This window comes from Pogonomyrmex barbatus, unplaced genomic scaffold (assembly GCF_055798465.1).
Source record: "Pogonomyrmex barbatus isolate J1 unplaced genomic scaffold, ASM5579846v1 scaffold1, whole genome shotgun sequence".
Taxonomy (NCBI): domain Eukaryota; kingdom Metazoa; phylum Arthropoda; class Insecta; order Hymenoptera; family Formicidae; genus Pogonomyrmex; species Pogonomyrmex barbatus.
The window spans coordinates 16298399-16323061 of record NW_028297098.1 but is presented as its reverse complement, the minus strand read 5'-3'; the positions used below and the strand labels follow the sequence as shown (position 1 = coordinate 16323061).

At 40.9% G+C, this 24663-nt stretch overlaps 1 protein-coding gene and 1 long non-coding RNA gene across 6 annotated transcripts in view; one reads left to right on the top strand and one right to left on the bottom strand.

The window, feature by feature from the left end:
- LOC148938177 (uncharacterized) overlaps positions 1–24663 on the top strand; it is a 138015-nt gene that overhangs the window by 55596 nt on the left and 57756 nt on the right. The gene's annotated exons all lie outside the window — the stretch shown is intronic.
- Tsp26A (Tetraspanin 26A) overlaps positions 1–24663 on the bottom strand; it is a 104243-nt gene that overhangs the window by 24762 nt on the left and 54818 nt on the right. For all 5 annotated transcript variants that reach the window (XM_011647021.3, XM_011647020.3, XM_011647017.3 and 2 more), the window contains exon 2: positions 2097–2217. In XM_011647021.3, coding sequence (XP_011645323.1) covers positions 2097–2217 — 121 coding nt within the window. The remainder of the gene's footprint in view (positions 1–2096; positions 2218–24663) is intronic.

Below are 24663 nucleotides of genomic sequence, written 5' to 3'. Positions count from 1 at the left end.
TGTTGTTACCTTTGGGACTGATTCATAAAATCCTCGCATTCGACCAACGCTCACACAATGGTATCTTTTATACATTACAATTATACGGTTTTATACATTACAATTATACGATTCCGACATTATTTTTCATTCCGTCATCCCGTCTAATTTAATCGTAGTTCACGATAGAATGATTCGTTGGAAACTACTTATTATATAATTATTTCTCCTTTTTATTCTTCCCCCTCCCTTCTCTCTCTGTCTCTGTCTGTCTCTTACACGTATATGTACACATTCTCACTTCTCTGTGCAATGTATTCGTTGTGTTAATTGAAATGGATTTATTATGTTACAAACACGCTCCATGAAATGCTTTGATAAATGTTTACTTGGTAAACGAAACTTTATATCCACTTGTGGAAAGAAAAAAATTGTCAATTGTCAGTTGTGAACGAATAAAATTACCCGTAACGTAAAAGGCTATTACAGTATCATAATAAGCGCATCGAAGAACACCAGAAAAAATATAATTGCTGATTCTTTCTTGATATAATAATCACAGGACTCTCTTATCTCTCTTATCTCCCGCTTTTCCAAAATAATTACATTAAAGCGAATAAATTTCTCATTACTTTTACTCCATTAACTCTCTGCTATTAGCCTTCTAGCGCATTAGTAAAGAAGCGCTCCGTAAATCAGACAAGTGAGATGAGAATTTTTCGAATTTTCAACGCGCATTTCTACGGAGGTTGTTCTCCGAAAGGAGCAAGACGCAGAACGCGTGCCCGAATAATATAAGACGATGAGATATTGAATTTCAACTTCAGACAGAGGCTGAACTTCAAAGTACCGTGGCGGCTATATTTCTGTCTGCCTCGCTGCGAGTCTCGGTCGAATGATTATAAGAAGTGGAAACGGTAAATAGTCTGCCTCTACTTGAAGTTACGTCGCTTTTTTTTTTTTTTTTTTTTTCAAATCCCTCTTATCTCGAAAGGCATCTACAGAACGTCCAGGTATTCGCGACCTTAACTTTGACGACGGATTCTCTCTGCCGGAAAGCAAAAGGGAGAAAAAAGAGAAAGAGAGCAGAGAAAAAGTTAAAGAGCGTGGGGTTTTTAACGAATTTGTTTCTCTCGAAGGACGTAAACTACTCGGAAAATTTACGACTATTCAGACATCTTAATTTCCGGCTAGCTCCGTGCTTCGTTTCTCAGTGAGGTAAAGGCTGCAGGCTCCTCCAACCTTATCCAAATTACAAATCCGCGCTATTGTCGGACGGCGCATTACGCGACTTCCGCACGAGGAAAACATGCGAAATATCACGGACGAATTAGAATGAATGCCGTCCTCGGGCAACCTTTACGAGGCCACCGCGTATCCCAAGCGGCGTTAATACAGAAATTAAGTTACGAGCGCGCAGTCGTGCGAAATGTTTCCGTCGACGGAAGCGATAGCCCCTTCACAGGCAATCTCAAGGAAAAATTGCGATTGCCATCTCCGCCGCCAAGGGAACGCACAAAGTGTCGGAAAACTGCGATTCTCATCGTGATCAGCGTATTATTGGGGACTCCCCTTTTTTACGACTCGTTCTCTGCCACAAAAATCTATGGTGTGTTTCTAATATTCTTCCACATTTTCCTAAATTGAATATTTCAAAATATCTCTTTCAAATGCTCAAATCTCCAAAATATTCGTGTTTTTTAATATATGTGTTTAAAAATTTCGAGAGATAAAAAAAATAATTTTCGCTTTAATAATTGACGCTAATAATTGACGCTTTCCAAGTTTATCTTTCTGTTATTCATGCGCTTTAATTAAAAGTCCCAAAATTCTTCAAATTCATTCGTTAATACATATTTCTAATTCCTAAGCAGGGTGGAACAATAGGAATAATTTTGCAAAAAATGTGAAAATTTCTGTCTTTGTTTACCAAGATCTCTCACGCGTATATATCAGATGTATCTATTAAGATTTCCCAAGAACATTCTTCAAGAGGTTGAGCTTGACGATGCTCGGGGAGAACCGTTATAACTCTCCATACGAGTCTCCGAGAATTGCGAAACGAGCGAGGGAAGGAAAGAAAGAGAAAGATAATGAAAAAGAAGACCAATACTCACCGACTAGAATGAGGATAAATGCTGGATCGAGTGCGACGTTCGTGAGGCGGGACAGGTTGTTGAAGGTGTCCTTTTCGGTCCATGCCCAGACGCCCACCGCCATGATGCCCAGACCGAGCCACTGCGACAGAGAACGAGAGAAAGGGGATGAGAGTTAGAGATTGGCTTAAGTGAAGACGAATATCGGCGGTAAGTTTCAGCCAGCTGGAAACTTCCACCGAACTGTTTTCGCGCCATATTTGCTAACGGAGTTTTTCCGACGGATTATCCGACGTGAGAGCAAGACGTGAATTTCAGTAGCGAGTAACGTATTAGATTGATGCAAATGCGATTCGTGTGTTTACCAAAAATAAAACTGTAAGCGTAATAAATAACATAATTCCACGAGAAAAAAATTATTTGCTACAATTTTTATTTTTTTCAATTTAAAAGTAATATTAAACTAAAAAATTTTTTATAAAAGTAATTTTGTTTTTAATCGAGATCGTTTCCGTTAATTTTAGTTATTTTTATCATGTAAAAAGGGTCGGTAAAATTTAAATCATTGGATCAACATAAATTGTTTGCGAGTGCAATAGATTAATCACGCGTTCACGCACTTCTGGAAAAATATAACCATTCGACAAAACTGCAAGGTCTCAATTATACGGATCTGATCGCGTGCGATTGCGCCGTGGATGCGATTGCTCACGGATAATGAGAAAAGCGTCAGGTGGAAGAGCGAAAGAAGAGAGAAAATCGAACGAGAAAGTAGGGTCTAAAGGCTTTCGACCGTTAACGGCCTCGTGGAGGCTCTTTTGCCGTGCACGCGTAGTTACGTCTCAAATAGTTCGCAAACGACAAACGTTCACCGAGGAGTGCTCCTCTGAACCGTTTTGTCGGCGATTCTTTTCGCTCGTTTTGAAGAAACGGGTTTTTCGGCCGCAAAGCTTTGAGATCGTGATTTTGGTAGACCAAGCGTAACGGAGTGTTCTCGAGTCCATCGTGATCGATCCTTCGCAACCATGGAATTCTCCGTTCGGTCGGTGTACCGACTGAATTTGAAAGGCCAGTTTTTTTTTTTTCCCCAGCGGACTTTCAATCGTTCGTGAGATATTTTCCCGTGTGCGATTTAGTTATTTCAAACTCTCATCAATTTTAGTAATCCAGATTTCAATGGTTTTTCATCAGAAATTTAGATCGAGAGAAGCTCCGGTTTGAAGCTCCGTCGTGCGCGCGAGGGTGCAAAACGTATACGTATTCAACCCCAATTATCAACAAGGGCGTTAATCATAACGCAGCTTTAATATTAGCCTGACCGACATGGCAACCGCATTTGCGGTGAGATTGATATTCGGCGTGCATTTACCGACGTTAAATCCACGCAATTACCGATGACACACGTAGACTGTGCTCGCGTGACAAGATCGACTTAACTCGAAGTAGCTGCAACACCTGAGGCTGCGCCTGATAACGCGAATGCATCTCGTGGGGTAATCGGTCCTAATCCTCCGGGGGGCGGGGGTCTCAGTTTATGACAGGGTGCATAACTATTCTCAGTTTGCCTTACGTTCGATAATTTACACGCGCGTCGCACGCAAAGCGGCACGAAATGGATCACGGCCTCGTAACGCGGCGAATTAAAAGGCGGCGGCACTGTAAATTCCAAATTGTTATAAGAGTAAAATCGCGTAAAATCTCAGTCTGCGTGTATCTAACGATACACGTGCTATAATTATGTATCGCCGTAAACCAGATTGTTCTATTCTAAACCTTTGCACAATAGAGAAATCGATATCTCTCGTTCCCGACTTAACTCGCAGATGATCATTCGATTTTTTCGCGTTAAAGTTTTGCCCGCGCGAATCCGTGCCGCGTACTTATCGCCGACGTTGTAACGTTGATATTCATAAAAAAATTATGCGTCATAGCTTTTGAAAGTTAAACGACCTGTGCACGCTACCGCCACGCGCGATAATATCTCACGAACAAATGCGGGCGGCCTCGTTTTTTTTTCTCTCCTCTTTTTTTTTTTCGCGACCGATTTTGACGGAAAAGAGAAGCGGGCGAGGAGAATCGTCGGACGCGCTCGAATTGTTTGAAACCCATTCGCGGTAAATCATCTCGAAGTCGAAATGTACGCGCGCAAATATACGCGGCCTTTCGTAAATATAACATGAAATATGCAGTGCGTTTGCGTTTTTTTATTACTGACAGCTACCGATCCTGTGCCAATTTTTTTCAGAGTCGAAATCACCGATGAATAACCATTGTCGTTAAATGGCCATTTTAATTTGCAATTTTGCACGTCAGTACATATTTTGTCTTCTTTTCCGTTCTGGATTAATTATATTTATGTGCATATTTATATTCATAAATGCGCATATAATCTAGGCGCTAATAAAAAGCCGAACTCTTCGTCGAACATATACAACAATTATTGGTGTGTAACAATGATTGACGTGTATCGATAAACAATAAAAAAAAAAAAAAGAAAGAAAATAGGATCAAACAATCCTCTGCATGCCGAGCTCTCTCTCTCTCTCTTCTTTTTTATCTTTCGAAAGACGGAAGAATAATTTTTGCCGTTTCACCGCGGAGGTTCGTCGGACGGTGTTTTATTCGCACCATCGACCACTCGTTCATAAAAATCGTCGCCCGAGACGATATTTCGTCCTGTCGCTTCCTGTCGCTTCCTGTACGCGGTCGGTGCAATTGCGCGATGCAACTTTAATGTACCGGAGAGAAGACCGCGGGGGAGGAGGAAAGGGAGACGGCGAGCCGTTCGGTTTCGCGAATATCCTCCCCCGTGGTGCGACAACAAATTTGCCCTCCCCGCGTTTATCTTCGAATATGTGTCATGAACACGGCCGTGTCGCGCGTCAACCCCGGTGGCCGCAAACAATTTCTCAACGGCGTATAATTCACGATCGAACGCTCGTGACGTCGAGGTGCGAAGATGATGCCGATGACACGATGCCAGTGACGCATGTCCTCTTTTTCCCGCTCGTTGTATATATTAAAATAAAAATACAATTTGTACGTGTTTGCGAGAGAAGAAAAGCGAAAATTAATGTGCGCCCTCATTAATTTTTATACGAATTTTACTATATAAATTTGTCATTATTCTCAAATGTTGTAAAGTAGTTCCGCGATTTTTTTTTTATGCATTTGCATGGTCAAATGCAGTATCGCGAAACAAGGAATCGAAAGTTGAAAGGCACATACGGGCGTCCGTATATTATAATGAAAATAAAGGATCGCGTGTGCACTTATGATTTCCGTGACTTTTTTTTCGCTTCGACGACTAATCGATATACCGTATGGCCGTATACGTCCAGACTCTTTTTTCATCGCGATTATGAAGCTCAATGTTTTATTCCGCGGTCGGCGTATTTTTGCGTCGTAAAAACGTCCATCGCATCTTCGTATAAATAGACTTTTTAATATCGAATACATAGCATAATGTAAATAACTTCACGTAAATAACTTGACTGAGATTGATCATATATTTTACGTTTACTTATTTATGTTATTTATTTAGCGCTCATGAATTCTCGTAAGAATTGGATGAATTTTTATTCCGTGGTGTAAATGCATTTTACGCCAGGAACTTTAATATTATCACTTTTAGAATCATTACTTCTACAATTAAAATTAATTTCAAGCATTGTCGAAATAGGAAACTCGCCGGTTATCAGAGAAAAAAATGCTCTTTAATAATTTATGTGTTTAGAAATCCTGCTTGAAAATATATATTGGGAAAGAAAAATTTATTAAGCAATTCCGATTAATGCTAAACAAATATTTTTGCCGAGACGATTAATGACGTGTAACTATATCACGCTATTTCAACAGCGTTGATGAAAACAGATGGCAACGTGCAACTGGAAAACAAGTTTTGAAAAAAATAACACGAACGACGACGCGGGATAAAACTTTTCCTTTGAACGCATGCGCGCGTATTTGGCGTGGTCGAGCACGAATAAATAAAATGTTTATTGTGTAAAGTTAATATTTTCCCAACGGCTCTTTATCCTGAGCGGAGTGTTTTCAGGAGCGTCAAAATCCACGTTATATATCCCGAATACGGTAACATTGTAAAAAATGTTCACTTTTACGATATTAATTTTTTTAAACGACCGTAGCGAGACGCGGTTTTTTTTTTCAACAATTAAAAATAAATATACACAAATCACATAAATGACTAACCATGTCGCGCGTATATTGCGAAATTTTGTTATTTTTTAAAATAGAATTATTGTAAACAGCTTCCGTTATAAATATCATTCAGATATCTATAAATAGCTGGAAATATATTCTGGCTTTTATATATTCTTTTTGTGACAATTAGCGCGATCTAAATCACATTATCTGTATGTTGGGATAATTTAACTTCTTATAATGTTAAGAAACTGTCGTTAAAAATTTGACCGAATATGCTTAAAATATTTATTATCGTTGCGTCAACAAAATTTTTTTATGAATGCGAGTTTAGGAACATGGCATATAAGAGTATGAAATAAAGTCATTAATTTTTAAAATTTTATCATGATTGCGAACCAAGAGTAAATAAGTGCAGCTCCGTTTGTGACTTCGGTGATTTTCACAGGCGCTGATATAGCTTGATTTTCTAATCGTCGCGTATCTCATTTTCGAGCCCGATCTTGAAGGATGTTGTTGCTAAATTAAAATCTGTAAGCATGATCAACGTGCGGAAAATGCGCGGGACGTTCGGGGCTAACGAAGAGAACGCTCGTAATTATCGGCAACCGGATTCACGGTAAGACGGCGTGGGCAACGAGATACCGTCGCGGACGTAACATAAATCCGACGACGTCGGCAATCGGGAATCTCATTTTCTTGCCGACCCGAAAGTTAAACACAGCCGGTCCGCTGTTATCGTATAATCAAGTAGTATCATCCGTTGAAGAGACGGCCGGGGGGAGGGAGGGAGAGGACAGGGCGAGTGTCGGGATCACGGTATGGGAGACGGTAAAGAAGAGGGCAAAATGGAATTTATCGGCCTGGCGTTTATCTCATTTTCTAAGGGCAATAGGATCCTCGTCTGGGCAGAAACTGCGGAAAGCCGCTCGACGTAATTTGAATTCACGCAAATAAAAGGCCGGGCGAAAGTCGAGACAAAGAGCGAGGCGACAGACGGGAGGGGGGAGAGGGTGGTTTGGAGAATGGGATCGCGGAGCGGAGCGAGGAATTTCAACAACGACGGCAAATACAAGAGACTTAAATTAAGTTATTAAGCCTATTCTACATATTTCGATTTCGCGACGAATGTCGTTGGTATGCGTTTCCGCGTCTTTTAAATATTTCAACAAAAAGTGTTTCTTTAAACGATGTTACGCGAGAATGCGGTGTGCGGAATGCGTGCCGCACTCTGCAAAAGTGTTTCCGAAAATGTTTCAAATCCAAGCGATTATACTCGTCGGACCAAAAACGTTAAAACGTTAAAACTTTCACATATTACTGTCATCAATTTTTGGGGAGATTGTGTGGCCGCAACTTTTAAGAGAGAGAAAAAAAGTCCCTTGCCTTGAATAGACAGAGCCGAAACTCGCTGCGGAGACTTGGTCGTCGCGCGAAATAGGAATAGCTGTCTGCATTATTTAAAAGCTCTCGAACGGAGCTCTCAGCCAGGCGCGCCATAAATATGGAATTCGCAATTTCCCGTTTGAACAATCAAACTAGCACGACGACACTGTCGGTCTAGTCGCGATGCGGCCTGACCGGATAGTCCGAACGCGTTCGGACGGTTAGCGCTGGGTTCATTAATCGCATTAATTAAAAGCAACTACGGAGAATCGATGGTAATTCCGTTACGTCTTGACGGTAACGAGGGTTGAGCCACGGTCGTTCGATGCCACGATGATTATGCTGTGAGTGTAATCGGACTACCCCTTTCGAAAGTTTTTTACATGATTAATAATAACAGACATTAGCAGACGGTGCTCTGGCTACTTAGCAATTAAAGCCTTGAGAGACAAAATTGATATTTCTATACTTTGACAATTGAACGGAATAAGGACGGAATATTATCGACTCTGTATATTCAAATTATTCTAATCGAGAAAGCAAAATATATTTTTTCTTCTTCTCTCCCTTTTTCTTTGTCCCTTTTTGAAACACAGTTATTCTATACGTTTATTTCTAGTTTTTCTATAAAAAAAAAAATGTTAATGAAATACACTGTAATATTCTTTGGGAGGAAAATAAAATTGCACAACGGATCTATTTTTCTCGAGTATTTTACCCTCTTTTATTACTGAGAGGAGAGGGATGTTCTACTCATAGATTATTGCGTACGTGGTAACACGCTGCGGTCAGTTGGTTGTATCATTAGAAATGAATTACAGCGTCGTAAACGGTCGATAATAGAGATACAGACTCCATGAATTCGGACAAGGATTTGATAAATTAAGTCAAGCGTACAAATATTACACGAGTACACGATACCTACGATTTGCATGACTGACAAGATACGTTGCTGGTCCAATCACCCCTTCCTTATGTCGATGATTATCCACTTTATTGCAGGTCGCAACGAAAAAAAATTGGAAACGTGGGACACGACCAGCAGGCACTGACACGATACCCCGATAGCGATTAAAACTGACGATCACGTTTACTACGTTCGTAAAGAGCGCATACTCTCATCGAGTATTTTAAATATTTGCTGCGTTCCAAGTTTAAACGGCATTCGCGTCACGTTTTCGCGGCGAGTCCGCGTGAATTAATAAAAATTCACGGTAATTGGAGAGAAGAGGGAAATTGGAGGAAGAGGGAAAAAAATAATGATCAATTATTTATGTTTAATGATGACACGATGGACTCGATAAAATGACAGGCCGAAGTTTCTAAATAATGGATAAATAATTTGTTCGTCGTTGCCGGCGCATATGTACTTCGATTTCGGCAATAAAAAAATCATTTTCCACTTTACTGTGTATGTATTTCCGATATTTTTATTTCAGTAGGAGTTTCGAATGAGAAACGAGATTAGATTGCTCGGCGTAGGTAAAGCGTACGTAATAATTGAGACGATGACACTTTCGTTCGTTTTTAGTTTTTTAAAGCCGGCCGAAAACCCGCTGGTGTCGCGTCGGGAAACCGATCGGTCGGACGGCTAATGTAGGCATTGCGTAAAATGCAGAGCACAGTTGAAACGAGATATCTCGCGGTTGATTTAATAGCGAGGCGGTTTAATGGCGATGCCGCAGCGATAAATAAATTTACGTGCACCTGCTTTCGACTGAAAGAGTTGAACATATATATGGCACATGTCATGTATAGAGCGCATTGATATTAACGATAAAGTGCATTTCGGCGGCGTTTGGCAGCAGCCAGCCAATTTAATGTGTCTCTATTCTCTCTCTCTCTCTCTCTCTCTCTCTCTCTCTCTCTCTCTCTCTCTCTCTCTCTCTCTTCAACGCTGTCGTTGCAGGCGATGAAAGTATGAAAATTCGCAAATCATGGGCGCGAGGATCGATTGTAAAAGCTTTTGACGGTGTCTGAATCAACGACGTCCGGTTATTACGGATAAATATACGGATGAACACAGACGTAAATAATAATGGCGCGTGCGGAATGCCATATTGTAAGACAAGTTTTGGTAAATTAAACGCCGACCGCGCTCGCTTGCTTTACGCGTTCGTAGTGCGTAATCAGAAAGTTTACATGACAATCGCAATAGTTACGGCAATTTCGACGGTGTCCCGTGAATAGAGCGTAATTATTGTCGACGATGAATAATATTTATATACGCTTTATCCGCGTGGTTTGATTCCAGGCTCGCGAATACGCATTCCCTGCATGCGCAAATTGCTTATATAAATGGGCTCGTTTAATGAGTTTCTCGCTGGGCTCGGTCCATTGTCTAAATTTGAAAGTACGCTCGAACAATTGACTTGGTGAACCGGGCAGGATTCAATTGTTGCAATTGCATATAACAAGTTTCAAAAGCGCTCGCGTCGCGCTTCTCTTCGGGATACGAGATCCGTGATATCGTGACGCGTGAAGTCAAAGTAAAACATTTGAAAAAAACCGAAAAACGTTTGCAGGGACACGTCGGTTGATGGAATTTTACGTATTTTGGATGGAAGTAAGGAAAAAGGAAAAAAAAAAAAACGAATTGGCTGTTTGGTCGTTCGAAAATTTATGCCTGATGCCCTGAGGTACGCGAGAAAAACAGAACTCGCATTAAAGATCGCACAAACCGGTTGACCCAGCACGTCGCGATCCAGCGCGACTTTAATTGATCCCGAATTAATTTATTCCAGTGCGCGCGAGGCGATGAAGCTTATCCGACCGTGACATTTTGGTGCTGAATTATTCAAGCGTTTTCGCATCGGTCGATCGACTGCGTTTTATTTTCGTTCTCGCTGTTTTAATTAATGCTCCGTCCCTCGCCGCGTTCGAGAACAATCCCCGGGATCATCCTCCCTCCCTCTCCCCTCACCTCCCCACCTCGCTATTTCCCTTTCTCTCGTTCGCCCAAGACACTAAACGGCAATTAGCTAGTTCGCCGGCCGACAAGTTTTACGATCGCGATCCAATTTCTGCGATCGGTGTAATTCGATAATGGCCGCGTGTCGGATCGCCACGCGCAATGCGTTACTTAAGAAAACATATGTACAAGCAACGGGTAATGCACCTGTCAAACTTGGCCGCGAGAACGATTGATTTATCGCCACTCCCCGCAGATACCCAATCATTAATGAACATGGCAATGTATCGTTGATGTTGGCTGTGACGTTTTAACCGCAGTCAGTCACAGTCAACCACACTTGCTAATTTAAATTGTCTACATTGTCAACCGAATTTATACACGGAAAGAACATTCTTGTTAGCAAACCTAAAAATTTGCCTTAAACCTAAATACAGAGCTGAAAATAATTTTATTGGGCCTTCAAAATTATTGTATCTACGATGTCTTGTTTGTTGAAAGATAAAAAATATTTGTAGTATCATGTTTCTTATATAATAATTTTTATGGTCCAACAAAATTATTTTCAGATCTATATTTTACTATGTTCGATGTTCAAGTTAGTTGTTAGAAGAACAAAATTATTTTCAAATTTGGCCAAATCTTTAGATTTGCCAATAAAACTGTTAAAGTTCAGCGAGCTAAATTTTACTTATAAAGGCGAGATCGAAAGATTTATTTTTCTTTCTGTGATCAAATGAAATGTCGTCAAACTGGCATTTTATTATCGAGAGATTCAGAATACCTTTCACGGCCGTCAGGCCTGTTTTTCAGGACAGCGTCAGGAAAAGATTCGTGATACGAGGTGGAATGAGAGGGTGGCAAAAGGCGGAGGTATCGAAAAGGTGGACCCGGACAACAAGTCGGAAACTTTCAAGCTCAATTAAACTCGAACAAACTTGGGGACGCCTCGCGGCAATGAGAACGGACGGACGGTGGAGTGTCCTCTCGATTGTCTGCACGGTTCGTTTGGTGCCAATTCCTCGATAAAAACAAAGCAGGGACCCGGGGGGAGGGATGGTGCGGGACGACAGCCAGCGTGTCATAATGACGCCGAGTGTACTCCAACCCGTTTGCCGATTACCATTTTCCAACTGACGCTTTCCCGACGTGAGAATTTCCCTGCAGCGGATTCAACAGTTAACGCACGCGCGCGCAAAATGGATCTCTCCCTGAACTCTGGTGTCTCTCGTCTCTCCTTTATCGTCGTTTTCGCTCCGAGCCGATACAGTTGACAGTGTTGACACCGGTGTCATAATGGAAAACTCACGAAATACGAGTTTGGCGCGCAACACACATTTTCAGAGAAGAGCAGCTCGAATCTGACGAAAGTACGTTAAATCTGAGTCACATCGAACAACGTACGTGTAATTTTGTTACTGATAATGAAATTGTTCCCTGTTACGACTGACACGTACTTCGTTATTTTTACCTCTATCTTAAACTGCTTTTTGCAGAACTCATGCGGTACTGCACGCATGCTATGAATTCCAGAGCAGACCAGTGGCTACTGTATAATTACTCACTTCTTCGCTGCAGACGGACTCCGTCCGTCGCCCGTGCAAAATTCAGCTCTCGTGCATCCGACAAGGGTGCATTACTTTTTCATTTATTCGCATAAGTTTCCACTACCGTGAGTTCGCGCTTCCCGCGCGAAGTGAATTAATATAGGCTAAAAGAAATCCATTTTGCGCACGGTTTTGTCCCTCTTATGTACCCTGTTTTCGAACGCGCTTTTCCAACGGAGGCTAACTAAATAAAATGAAAAACGATGGAGTTTGCTAAGCTTGACATTTTAACGTGCGCGTGCCTTCGCGGATTTTCGCAAGTTTTCGCGAACAATTCTCCGTAACATTTGGCCACCTGAAATTTGTTGAAAAATTTGATGCAACTTGTGCAAACGCGCGGGGTATCGTAATTGTAGCTATGAGTTCTACGTTTTTCTCTTGAAAAGCAACGTAAACAAAAATAGAACGTTTTAAATTACGAGACGTGGATTTTAGCTTACATGTCGGCAGGCAACACAAGCCATTGTTTCAAAATAAGAAAAAAGACGTTTGTCTCGCGCGCGAGTTTAAAGCGGATTATAATTAAAATTACTCGTTGCATAGCTTAGTTAGTTAATTTTAATAGCTGTACGCATTACGTAATCATATAGTTAATTGCAATTTAAGGATTTTAGAAACATAATGAGATTTGTCAAATATTTAAGTCTAACTCTTTTTCACTTAGACTGACAGAAATATAGTAAAATTATAAATATTTATTAAGAGGGAAAAGGCGAAACTTTTAATCGGTTCCAGTAGAATTACTTACATTTCCTCAAAATTGCGAACTTACGACTAACAATAAATATAAGTGTCGTAGTATGTTCGTATGAGAATTTCTTTGGGCTGTCTCGTCGTTCTTGCAAACGCAATATAGACACGGTGAAACGTCTGTGGAAGCTGACTCGACGATTCAAATCGATTCGTATTCGGCAATACATCTATCTCCTATCTTTCTCTTTCTCTTCCCTTCCCTCCCCCCCCCTCTCTCTCTGTCTCTCTTTCTTTCGATCGTATATTCTGCTGTAGACTTTTCTTCGACGATGCATTATCGCTCCATCTTTTTCCTTGTACAGTTTGACGTACATCCACCGTATCCTCCTTCTCTCTTCAGCTCTTCGTCCTACCACTCACCTTTCGTCCATCTTTTTCCGTCTCCCTTTCGTTATTGCGGGGAAACGGGCGCGGAAACAGAGCTGTAAAGCTTTGATGTTCCGTCCAACCGCGGTTAAACATTTCAATCTATTCGACGGCGCTCGCGTGCAGATTCGCCGGCCAGGATTCACCTTCCAGCGATGCTGAAATTCCGAGTGAATTTTCCCGAAATGCCCGAATGCGATCCGTCCGTCAATGGGTATGCGAGCGCGGTCGGGAACGCGTAAAAGAGATGTCGGAAAGTGATTAATCATGTACCGCGTCTCCGCGACATTCTCCGGATGCAACCCTCGGGCTTATCGGGGGAGGCTTCGCACCGTTCGCCCTTTGTCAGACGGCCCATGGTCGCGTTCGTGCCCGCCCGATTTCGGAGCGGCACCGTTTGGAAAATCGATTCGCACTCGGCGAACTGTTAATCGAACCGTTAATTTGCACTGTGATGCAAATTGGTAGTATTTATCGGCGCCGATGACCGATATAAACAGAGTAGGATAATTCGCTTTAACCGAGATTAGCTCCACGTAGTTTATTACATCAAATTCAATCATCAATCAGAAGCAATCGAGTTTATCAAAAATGTATTATGTATATATAAAAATGTATATTTTGGAACGTCGAAATATAGGTTGGCGTGTTTTTGGACAATTTTGCCATTAAACATTCCCCAAAGTCATACACAATTGGTATTTAAAGCGAAAAACCGCAGCATAATAATGAATACTTTCCCGTAACGAACTAATTACTAACCGTTATATTGATATAACGTGACCATTAATAGAATATATATGCATTATCAATGGTGTATTCTTTATTACTGTGTTAAAGCCAATATTTCGGTCGATGTTCAGTCGAAAATTTATGTCACTAATGTGCCACCAGCGCCGCTAGTAAATTAATATGCGAATATATTTCTGTCGCAAATATTAATCAACTAATTGTCGTGCAGTCTCGAATTATTTTTGAATCTCGGAACCACATTTACTACAAGTGCATCTTTTACTACTGATCACATAAAATCGTCGAGATGATCGTGTATGTAACTAAATATATTAACGAGATATGACAACAACATATGACAATTGACATATGTTGCAAATGATTTTCGAAAGTCGCATATGCTATAATTACTTGTATGTAATTAATTACTATATTTATTTAATGGCTTTCGAGAATCTATTTATAATTTTTTTACATTAGCAGGGTTTTTAATTCAATATTTATATTACCGCCGCTTATTAACTTTCTATATGATAAATCCTTAAGATTTACATAATATAATATAATATTGAATATTATAAATCTATATTATGTATAGATATAAATTAATATAAATATTATTAATATATATGTTAATATACGTATTAATAAAATAATTATCGTATATTTAAGGATTAGTTATTACATATTTATATATCATTAATATCAATATATGAAGAAACGAGGTTGTACTAAAATACACAGATATACTTAGATTAATAGTTTTTAGATTCATTTCGTTTTAGAATATTTTTATTAGTGCTTCCACTCAGAATTTTCACGCTGTCTCGATATCTCGATATCCACGAATGTGTTATACACGTCAGATAATCTAATCGATATTCTAATAATGTATGCGACCGGGAAACGTGCAATATGCTCGATGTGACTGTCAAATTCTCGTCGCGTTGTCCGCTTGGAAATGCGACAGGTTCGCGGATGAGATCGGAAAACGTGGAGCTCGAAGCTCGTATCATCATGTGAGAGGGTTTCTCAATCGCTATCAGATCATCATAAACCGACAGAACCTTCAGAATATCATCTTTATAAGATGGAAGTCGATCAAAAGAGGGTAGCAGAAAAAAAGAACTACGAAAGTTATTCGCGCTGTACATAAAGTCGAATAAACCTCTTTCCATCCCTGCCTCTCTCTCTCTCTCTCTCTCTCTCTCTCTCTCTCTCTCTCTCTCTCTCTCTCTCTCATACACTCCCTCACGCACGCCCACATACGCATAATACACATGCTCTCTTTTCCTCGTGCGGTTAGGAACTGAAAAGCACTGACGGAAATGCAATAGCACGGTCGGTGTAAAATTTCCCGGTGAATTCAATTTTACGTAAGCCGAAAAGCATACGAGTTGTCGACGAGTGAGCGAAACCGCCGCTTCGAATAATCGTTCCAATGAATTTTCCATTTTTTTTTGTTCATTGCACCCCTCTCTCTCTCTCTCTCTCTCACTCACTCACTCACTCGCTCGTCTGCCTCTCCCCTCTGTCTCACTCATAAATTGAAGAAGCGAACCGGATGGAGAGCATCCGGGACTGAAATATATTTCGACGGATTACACGTATATGCGACGATGAATAATACGTCGGACTGCATGATAAAAATCGCGGTGGAAATATTCGTCACGCATAATTCGCGCGACGATCAAATTGCTTGTTATGAAATTAATTCCATTCAGTCGAGTATGTACGCGTGTGAAGTGATTTTATTAAAAAAATACAATGTGACAGCATTTAAATGCATACGTAACTCCTAAATTTTTTCACAACGCAAAAAAATCTTCGCGTAAAATTTTCGCTTTCAATTTGCTTTCCTTAATGATTCAAGGGATATATTTCTCCTAAATATTTTATATATCTTGGCGAATAATATATAGGCGTTTCGATTTTTCCACATCGAATACACCATTGTCGGAAGTCTTTTCCACATGTGTACGTGTTTATATCACTCTTACTTATTTAAACGACTCGACGCAAACAGATGTACCAACCGCGACGAATCCTCGTCGACGTGCGTGCACACATTCGGCGTTGTAAATCAATTCCAGAAAATCCAGATGTAACGCGGATGTACCGCGGATGATATTATTTTAAAGGATTACGAAAGCGACGTGCGCGTTTACCGAAATGAAATGGCCGGCTGATAAATGCGAACGGCAGCGGTTACACGAAAATCGTTACCTCCGCGCTAAGCTGATTTTTATTTTACCGCTGCACACGTCGCGAAGCGAATGTTATCCAACTATAAGAAAATTGAAGATATTCGTTTTTCTCATATGAAGTCCCCGTCCACGTCCACGACGGGACGAAATGAAACGAAAGAAAGTTACAGTCTTATACCAATACTTATAAATTATTTTGTACAATGATTTTGTCATGATTTTGTTGAAATTATTGTTTAAGAAAGAATTTTTGTGTAAGGAAGCGCCGGGTTTCCTGGATTCGAAAGGAGAATATTATAAAATTATATAACAAGACAAAGCAACTGAGCGAATGCAGCTGAGCAAACCTCCGATTTCAAACTACCCTTCGATGCAATTCTCGCGAATTCGAACAAGTGTGCTCCGTCAGGCATCTTGCCAGTCGTGCTTTATAACAGCGTGTAAACATACATCGCCCCGCTATAACCCAGGATGCAGTTCGCTAACAGCGCATGCATACGAATGCAGCGACATCGATTCCTTCGCACGTGCCCGTTACCGAACTTTGTGCCTAGTTTCTGTGTGCAAACGTGACCCAAAAGCCCGATGAATTTCGCGAACTGCTAATAAACAAACATACTGCGGTCGCTGCGAGACACTGTTGCAATTAGTTTCGGACAAAACTTGGAAAGAGATCGATTAGTACTATTACTCGCGTTTTATACATATTTAAAAAAACCGCGATACAAATAATAATATTAAAAACGCATCTCGCAGAAATTAAGATAATACGAATTATTCTTCTTGAAAAAAATTAATTTTGGATTTTTTATGTAGATTTTTAGAGTAAGAGTCTCTCAGAAATGCATTACGTAAAATACGATTGTATTAAAATATTTAATTTCAAATTAATCGCGTATATTAAACATTGAGAGACTTATAATCAATTTCTTCGAAGAATGATCCTAAAATTATTCTTTCTTTTTCATAAAAGAAAGTAATTTTGTTAAGATATAAATAGAAAAGGAATCGAAGGGACGTTTTGAAAAAGTAGCTCTCGCCAACCGGAAGAGTCACGTGCATAGCTTTACCGATGCAACTCTCTGGGTCGTAGGTTGAATTAAAAATCCAGAGATTTTTCACCGGAAGAAATCTCTGGGTGGTTTAAAGCGTTTTCCCCGTTCGCCATCGCTCTCCGCAATTCGAAGAAGAGGGAAGAGGGACGAAGGGAGGAGTGAAATCATTTTTGGAGGAAATAGAATTTCCAGAGGAAAGTTGGGAAGACTTGGAATACATCCCGCCGCGGTCGGGTCAATAATCTTCAGGCACCGGAGAGGAACGCAAGTGGAAAAGTCATCGACGGGCAAACATCATGACCGGATTGCATTTATAAGTTTTAAGTGAGAGCCCAAACGGAAGGCTCTCCGTAACTTCCGCTGTCGCGAACGTGGAACGTGGTATGTGCCGGGAAGTTTTCAAAAACGGCGAAGTCGCAAAGTGCTTTGAATAAAAAATTGGGATGCGGCCGACGGATACATGTTTTATAGAGCACGCAGTTTATATATGAGGTAATTACGGGGAGGAAGAGAGAAAAAAATTGTGAGAGAAACCCGACAGAAACGCTCTGTATAGCGATCAATACAAAATTCTTTAGAATTAACAAGAAGATATAATCGAGAGCTGGTGATTAGTATATAAATATAATATAATAAAATATAAAAGAATATAGAAAATATAATGAGAATAATATTATATATAATTATATATAATATAAATATATATATAATTATATATATTTTATATTAATATATAAGCAGTAGTTTTATGCGTATATGTATATATAACAATTACATAGATAAAAGAGTTACATATGATAAGTACATATTAATATTTGTATTTAATATTTTAATAACTGTTAGTGTCACTCTTGATTTTATATAGAATATTCAATATAAAAAATATATATAGAATATTCAATATTAGATATCAGGTTCGATATTGTTACATGATGTGTCTAGTGACGAACTATTAAGTTTTATAAATAACCATTCTGGCAGGACGGCAAGTTTATTATCAACATGATAGATTATTTAAGAAGCAGTTTGCAACCGTAATAAGAAATATAGAGTTAGCGCCTACTCTGAAATTTCTATCATCTTGTCGACAGAGGGGTATCGATCCTTTTTTCTGCTGTCTCGGCGAGGGTGCGAGGGTGTGCAACAGGCTGACGGAAGTTATTCGCGCAGCTGTCGCAGTTCTTACACTAAGAGTTTCATCCTCTTTACGTAATTCCGTTCTGATTAAGCGAGCGCCTTCGAAAATGTAACAAACCTCGTTGGAATAAAGTTTGCGCGCGTTTACTAACTTATACTTAATGTCATGGATACCGAAATATAAACTCGGCACGAAGCCGCCTTGAATCATTCGCCTCATGGCGAAGATCACCCCCGTGCCTTTTAATTTCAATTTACATTCCCAGCGGGCGAACTTTTCATATTAAAAATGTTTGCCGACGTAATCAGTCTTTATTGAACGAACGAACGGTATACCTAACGAGTACATTATCGACTTATTTTTTTTTTTTTCGAGGAGCCTTTTTGTAATTTATAATAATTTATAATTTATAATAATTTTATCACTCGAATATTCGATAATATGAATTCATTGTCGGATGAATCAGTTTCTCAGTTTTGTAAATAATTATGGCGTCGCGAGTAGTATTGTATGAACACGAGAACGACAAATGTCGTAAAAATGCTCGCGGCGGTACAACGAATTCGCCTCGTTTTCGCCACGTTTTGAGCAACGCACACTGGAAAATCTGGCCTAGTTTCCTTGGGTCTTTTTCATTATACGACAGCCGCGCGGTTGTTTCCAAGCATGAAAAGCACGGGCCGCTCGTTTTTTCCCTTTTTTTCTTCTCAGAGAGATCGGATCGAAACTCTGCGGCGGCTGTCATTTTCTAACGGGAACGCAGCAACGAAGTTTACCTGGCGGACACGGTCATGTAACTTTTCACTTTTCACAATTGACACTCGTCAATTTTCAGATTTAATTATCGGCGTTACGCCATGCCGTGGACGAGCTCGCGCGGGGAAGCTCCATAGCAACAGCACGAAAAGTTGGAAGAGACGCGGGCTGTTATTACGATACGAGCTCGCAGTTTTAGCGAGTTATACGATAAATAATAGTATTAACTGTAGCATCAATCTCAAGTCACAGACTTACGACCGTTCCGTTCGACCCCTTTCTCCATCTTCCTCTCTATTCAACGTATTTCTCGAGTTGAGCGCGAGGGCATTACTCTTCTGGCACTTGGGTAAAGTCCGTCCGTGAGCCCGTAAAGACGGCGACAGCGACTTTAGTATGCCGACGGGGGTGGGTTAAGGATTTACGAAAGTGTCGATAGAAGAGGCAATAAAGGGAATGCACTTGGAACATTTGCTCATTTTATTTTCCTCATCGATTTGACTAAGGTGGGCCCACTCCCGGCGCGACGTCGTGGACCTCGTCCTCTCTCCCTCCCACCATGTGCGTTACCGTAAAATTTAACTGGTGCATCAGGCGCCGGGGGGGGGGGAGGTGGGGAGGGATGGAGAAGGAAATCTACCGAGCAGAGTTTATGGAGGGTGAACGGCAGCGGATAGAATTCGAATTTCTCAGTCCTTCCATTGACGGAGAAGAAACCCTCTCGATCGCTACCGTATCGATCCTCGACGAAGACGCACGCGAATGAAAATTTAATCATCGCTTGATAACGGCGCGTGATACGTCTTGCGCGCGAGCTTAATCCAAGTTACAGCTACATTAATGGCTTACGGCTAATCGAGCTTGCGAAAGTTAATTTATTGATGTTAATAATATTAACCTAACTTTGCCGTTAGGATTGCAGACAGACTGAAATCACCGGCGATTAGGATATCGAATTTAAACGAGATAATCTAAAATGAAACAAATGAATGGTTTTTATATTTTTTCCAAAAATGGCAAAATCAATCGAATTTTCTTTCATTCAGATTTTATTATTTAAAAAAGTGAAAATTTGACGATACTAAATTTTTGGCGCATGGTCTCTCGTTCATCGATCGGGATCTAACTTTTTCAAAGAGAACTACATTTTTCTGGAGAAACAGTGGAATTATATAATGTTTGATCTCACATAGTGCGAAGGGGATTAGGAGCGGAAGAAGTCGGGAAACCGAAGCGAAAGACTGCGGAAGACACGTACGAGAGATGTCGGAAGCTGCCATTGGGCATCACGAGAAATGCAATCAACTCTTTAAAGAACACAATCGTTTGCTACGGATTTCTGCTTTCCCATTCGGTTACATTACATCGGAATAGTTGGCGTAGTACAGGGGAGATCAAAATGGATTTCTTGTCGTCCATCATAATGTAATTGTTTTATCTCGGCCATGATGATGGAATTTGTACGCGTATAATGAATCCAATATTTTATTTTTCAGTACTTATATTATCGTATCGCGTTTGTTTCTGACGTTTGCTTCTTTCTCATCCTATTACCGTCTCGACCTTAGAGTTTAGTTTTAAAGATTATCCTTCGATGGACGAAAGCTATCCTGTCGCAAGGACGGAAGGAAGGAAATGGAAAAAAGTATCGTTTAGACTATCGAGGGTGAATACTCTCGAGAGACGGACGCATCAGGGTAAAAAAAAAATGGCAGGCCAACTTTTGCAACGAGGGATAAAAAAAGCGGGAGGGGGAGGGCCGACGACTCGAAAGCGCTGAGCTTTTCGACAAGAGTCCCACGGGGAATTCGAGCACGATCGGCTCGGACCTATTTCGCGATTTTCTCCAGACATGCCATCAGCGGAATGACAAATGGAAGGCTGCGCCCCCTTTTACCCGTCTTCGATTATCCTTTCTCGCCCTTCGTCTCAGTTCCTTCTTCTGTCCTTTCCGTTCTCTTTGCTCTTCCTCTTTCTCTCCCCTTCTCCTTGGTTATCGTCAATGCTGCTGTTTCGTAGTAGTCCGAATCGAATGCCCGAGAAAATCGATTACCAGTCTTTGGAGAAACGAATACACGAGGCGAGTTTACTAGGATCTATGGCGCACCCGACTCGTCGAATGCGTCGCGCAGGGATATTCATGAATTTTTGAATAAACTCGTATTCTCGAATCGCATAGGATTCTCGTACCTCGGGAGAACGTTGTTGTCGGTCGCCGTCTGAAACCAACGGAACCAATGAATCAACATCTCTCTCTCTCTCTCTCTCTCTCTCTCTCTCTCTCTCTCTCTCTCTCTCTCCTCTCTCCTCTCTCTTCTTTCTCACCATACTCATCTGCTCTATACCTTATTCTTCCATTTTGTGTGGGTTTTGCGCCCACCAAGTCCTCCGCGATATTACAGAAATTGAAGTCTCTCCGTCGCCAGGCTTTCGGGGATTAAACGACGCGCGCGTGCGTATTTGGAGATTAAACACGGAGCTCGCCTACACAGAAGGCGAAGTATTTCGTTTATGAACGTAACTACCTAGTACAAGTGTACGAAGAGCACACGAAAGCGCCGTATATTGGCTGTCTCGGCGCCGGCAAACATCTGCTATGTACTTGTAAGCGGAACCGAAGCTGCACGATCGAACAACATGGAAACGTCGTGTCTGGATAAAGATTTATTACCGATTCAAACCGATTTGCGAAACGAGTTCAGTCTGCTTGCTGGATCGTTGCGCGAGAAATCGAATTGTACGAGGAGCACCGTGCGGCTAAAGAGTCTTTAATTATCAATTAGTTAAAGGAGATGATGAGAATCGAGCGAACCAATTTTTACGAGAGCTTTTTTTTTCTCGCTTCGACATTGCAAATAAAGCCTGCATATTTATTTACCTGCGATATAGATTCTCGTTCGAATATTATGGGCTAGGCGAGTCGACAGAACATACGTTTCGCAGGATATCGACATATCAGCCGGGCTTTACAAGGTAATCTCGCTTTCCGGCAACGCCATACGTCGGAAATACAGGCGTATTCTATATAAATATCGCATTTCACAAGATCTGACGGCAGATTAATCGCCGTGGCTCGCTCGCGCGTGTTAAATTGAGACGCTTGTACAATCGAAGCCGGCGCTGACTAACTTTTAGCGTCGCGTTTGTTCTCGACAATTTTGACAATATTTCCGAAATATTTATTTAGCCGGGAATACCTTTCGTCTCTCGATGTCGCCATATCGCGTTCGGGGAGATCAGAACGAAGGTAAGAAAGTTTTACAAGGCAGAATATGTCGTTTATGAGACAAATGTTGGCAGAAGAGTTTCGGAAATCCACGTTTCGCGAAAATCTCAGCTCCGAACTGCTGCTGTTCGCATACCACGACATAACGGCGGTCGTCTCGACAAGAACAATTTCGGCTGTCTTGAAATATATCGCTGCGACGAGCAAGAGACAATCGCGAGATTCAATGACGTGGAAATGGTACAGTTTGCTCTCGCATTGTATCGTCGCACAGATCCTCGCCGGTGAAATTCGCCTCGCATTATATACGTCACATTTCATTCGTATCGGGTATCTGATTGTGAGTTTTGTAACTCGATGCAACAAGATAGTAGGTTTAAAAATGAAACAAATATGTTCTTAGTAAAAGATGAACGAAACAGTTATTTTTACCTTGCCTGATATAATTTGAGTATATATTTGAGGCACTTAGGACAAAAATTAAATTAACGATGAACACCATATTTATCGAAAATATAATTAAAGCGAAGAAAAATTAAAATTAACATTTATTACAATTAAACTAGCGATGCAATTTTTTTCTCAAAATATTTATCAAATTTTTGTATTTCTATTTTCGCTCTCCACGTGCACGTCTTATTTTCATTCATTTTCGTGCTTAAAACGATAACATTGTAATTATTGTTTCTATGAAATTTCATCTAATCACGTTTAACGCGAAAAGCACAGCTGAATAGATGGTCGGCGGTTTCCGACGGTCTCTCTCGATGGAGAGGCAAGTGCCAGGTTCGTTACGACTTAATACTTTTGTGCACTCACACGTACATCTTCCTTAACCGTGTCTTCTTCGCGGAGCAAAGTGAAGCGGACGGCGCAGGAACGGGGAATTTACGAGCTGCAGGAATTGCATGGGTGAAAATTTCCCGTGACGTACGTCGCGTCCGACCTTCGGCGCGAGGCGGCCGACTCGCGTGAAAAATGCCGACGCGAGGAAGGAAAACCGGGTATAGGAAACCCGCAAGACATGTCTTCATAAAAGTCCGAGGAAGCGATTCGCCTTTTCGACGCGACGGTACGGGGAGAGAAAAGAAAGAGAGAATCGAGAGATATCGTGAGATTAAGTTTCGGCAATACCTTCGGTTTGCGAAAAAGAGAGAAAATGTTGCCGGTTTATTACGAATTTTCCTAGTCACAATTTTTTTTTTTTTTTTTTAATTTTTTTTCATAGGGCGAGAGATATCTCGGACTAATGCCGTTTATTATTGCAACTGTTTTTCTCCGAGCTTAAATGAATGACATTATTTGTCTTTGGAGAAGACCGTCGTCCCGAAAATTTCATCGGACTTTCCAAGTCGACCGTTAATTATTTCGCGGGAGTCCGCAATTTGCTCGACGACCGTAGCCACGACTATTAGCATCGGTTTCTCGGTTAGAAAAAATAGAGTTCGGGGCGGCAGTGCTCGTAGCTCTTCATTAAAACGATGCGCTCCGGTATTATCCCAGAGGAGGATAAATTCTTGGGGTATAGGAGGCTAAAATTGCGGGCGCGCGCGGGTTATCGCACGCTATCGTGGAATCGATTTACGACTGGGCCGGGTACCCGGCCTTATTATCAAGGTAATACCTCATAACATTTTCCAATGTTAATTCTACCTTCTGACACGAAGTTCCTACGCTCCTCGGCTGAAGCGGGAAAATAAAGGTATCGCTCTCACGCGCGAACGCACTGTTCACGTAAGTGACGTGCGCTAATTACTGTTTTTTCTTTCTGTTTCTGTTCCAGAATTTTTACTCGTTGAAAACGACGAGTCACACCGGTAACGACGACCGAACTCGAGTTCTTCTTCCTTTTCTTCCCTCTCGCGGGTCTTTTGTAAATTTCTCGCTTCTTATGCCCTTGATCTTCTCACTTTCTGTTCGCGCAAGTGATTAACATGCGAGAGAAAGAGGGAGATTCGTGGTATCTCCGTTCGCGTGAATATACGTTTAATATACATGCGGGGACAAAACGCTATTAAACTCCTGCTGAAAATCCCGCTCTCGCATATCCCTCCGCAACTTTTAATCCTTTCTTACGCGTATATAATATATATATATATATATATATTTCAGGAAGAAAGTTGGGAAGAAATTTCTAATCTTCTGCTTGCATTTCTCTCCCTAAAGCATTAGTCTTTTAATTATTTTATCCTGCTTCTCGCATGAATGATACAATCTATCTAGGTATATGGAAACGTTAAGTAGAATTTCTTATATATCGATACTAACGGAACGTCATCCAAATTAG